At 62.1% G+C, this 1,872-nt stretch overlaps 1 protein-coding gene across 1 annotated transcript in view; it reads left to right on the top strand.

Annotated features, from left to right (window-relative positions):
* Positions 1 to 7: 7 nt before the first annotated feature.
* LOC104616851 (alpha/beta hydrolase domain-containing protein 17A) overlaps positions 8 to 1,872 on the top strand; it is a gene marked incomplete at its 5' end in the record, with an annotated part of 4,159 nt that continues 2,294 nt past the window's right edge. The window contains one exon of the mRNA XM_010281995.1: positions 8 to 144. Coding sequence (XP_010280297.1) covers positions 8 to 144 — 137 coding nt within the window. The remainder of the gene's footprint in view (positions 145 to 1,872) is intronic.

A 1,872-nucleotide genomic window follows, 5' to 3' on the forward strand; every position in this document is an offset into this window, starting at 1 on the left:
GGGGCGATGGAAGCTGCACTTGAAGGACCGGGCGGATTTCCAGTACTCCCAGCGGGAGCTGGACAACATCGAGGTGTTCGTCACCAAAAGCAGCCGAGGGAACCGTGTCGGCTGCATGTACGTCCGCTGCGTGCCAGGCGCCAGGTGAGTCGCCCATGGACATACCGGCTCGGTGGCGGTGCCGAGTGCTGGTGGGCACGGTGCCATCCTGCAGCTGAGTGCCACCTCCTTGCCCCAGCCTGGCCCGGCACCTTGCTGAAGGAGCTGGCCCTGCCGCGGGGGGTTGGAGGCGTCCTGCGGGGCAAAGGCGGAGGCTGTAGGGACATAGGGATTCCCCAGGCTGTCCCACAGATGCGCCCCTGACGTCACGCTAGTGATGTAATGCTCCAGTTGTGAACTGAGCATCTGTGTAAGGCTCTGAGCGTCGAGGACGTCTGTGCCAGCCACTTGCCCTGCGTCCCCAGCCCCATGGTGACGCTTGTGGATGGGCAAGTGGGACAGGAGATGCCTGCGGGTCTGCACGTTTAGTCTAATTGTCACGTGCGTTTGATTCCTCGAGGAGAAGAGCGATAGGAGTGGAAGCCAGGAAGGGTTTAGGCACAACCCACTACTGGTCACGCCGTGGGTCCCTAAACTGGGAAGCTGGAAAGGGGCATCCCAGGGTGTGGGATGGAGATCCCCTCCCGGCTGCCAGGCACGAGGGGTTGGCATGGGGACGGGAGGGGATTCAGCAGCTGCTCCCCAAGCCGGTGGCACAGCTTGGGGGTTCAGGTGCAGAGCGAGGCCGGGTCCCAAAGCCTGCAGCACCCAGCTGAGCCCCCACCGGTATCCTCCCGGGAGCAGCGTGCCCCCCAAGGAGCGGCGTCCACAGAGACCTCTGTGCGGGGTAATGCAGCCAGGATCTGCCCTCAGCTTGCCAAGGGCTTCGAAGCCGCTGGGTAGGCTTGTGGCGGGGGGAGATGGCTCTTGGGGGCTGGAGAGCTGCGTTACAGGAGGCCGCCGCCGGCTGCCCGGTAGGCGTCGCAGGTCCCTGGAGAGAGGAAACCGGCGGCGGGATTGCGCTGCCTGTACATCCGCCTGCCTGCACCCTGCCGTGGTGAGGCTCGGCACTCGCCCTGCTCACAGCCGGCCCACAGCAGTAGCCATTTATGCACAAGCTATGGGAGTGGAGGGAAGGGCCTGAGCTGGGGGGATCCAGCTTTCCCAAACCCCCTGGGGCATCGGGTCTCACTTGCTGTCTGTCCTTTGAGCAGCTCATCCTGCCACCACCTTCCTGCTGGGGCTTTCTGGGCCATCCAGGCTAGGACATGGTCGCAGACCTCTTGGACCAACTGTGGGGGCTCAGCAGGGAGCAGGTCCTGCTCCCTCCCTCTGGCAGAAGAGAGCCAGGCTTCCATCAATGCGCTATTAGTGTTAATTTTTATGATTAACATTGTTTTTCCCCTTATGGTGGAAATTTCTTCTGCCTTGTCACTCCCACAATTCACTTCTCTCCCAGCGTCTGGTGTCTTGCCAGACTCGGGGGAGAAAAAAATCCGCTGTCAGAATTCTTACTCGAGATCCCCATTGGGCGAACAGCCCCAAATTCTGAGCTTTTTACCAAAAATAGACTCAAAAACTTGAACAGACTCATCCTGCTTTGGGCTGCCCATTTCTGCTGGGAGGGAGCCCCTGGCCCTGGGCGGCGAGGAGGGTCTGAGTGTCTCTGGGGTTGGAGTAGGGGTGTGGTGAGGACCTTCCTTGGTGGCCAGAGGGCTATTGGCCCTTCCTGTCTTGGGGTTTGGCTTTCGGCCTCCGAAGTGGATGTCCCAGCTGGCGCTGCCCAGGCCCATCCATCCCGGAGCCGCTGGCGGGGCTGGGGCGGCCCCCGGG

The sequence above is a fragment of the Phaethon lepturus genome, unplaced genomic scaffold (genome assembly GCF_000687285.1).
Source record: "Phaethon lepturus isolate BGI_N335 unplaced genomic scaffold, ASM68728v1 scaffold24152, whole genome shotgun sequence".
Classification (NCBI taxonomy): domain Eukaryota; kingdom Metazoa; phylum Chordata; class Aves; order Phaethontiformes; family Phaethontidae; genus Phaethon; species Phaethon lepturus.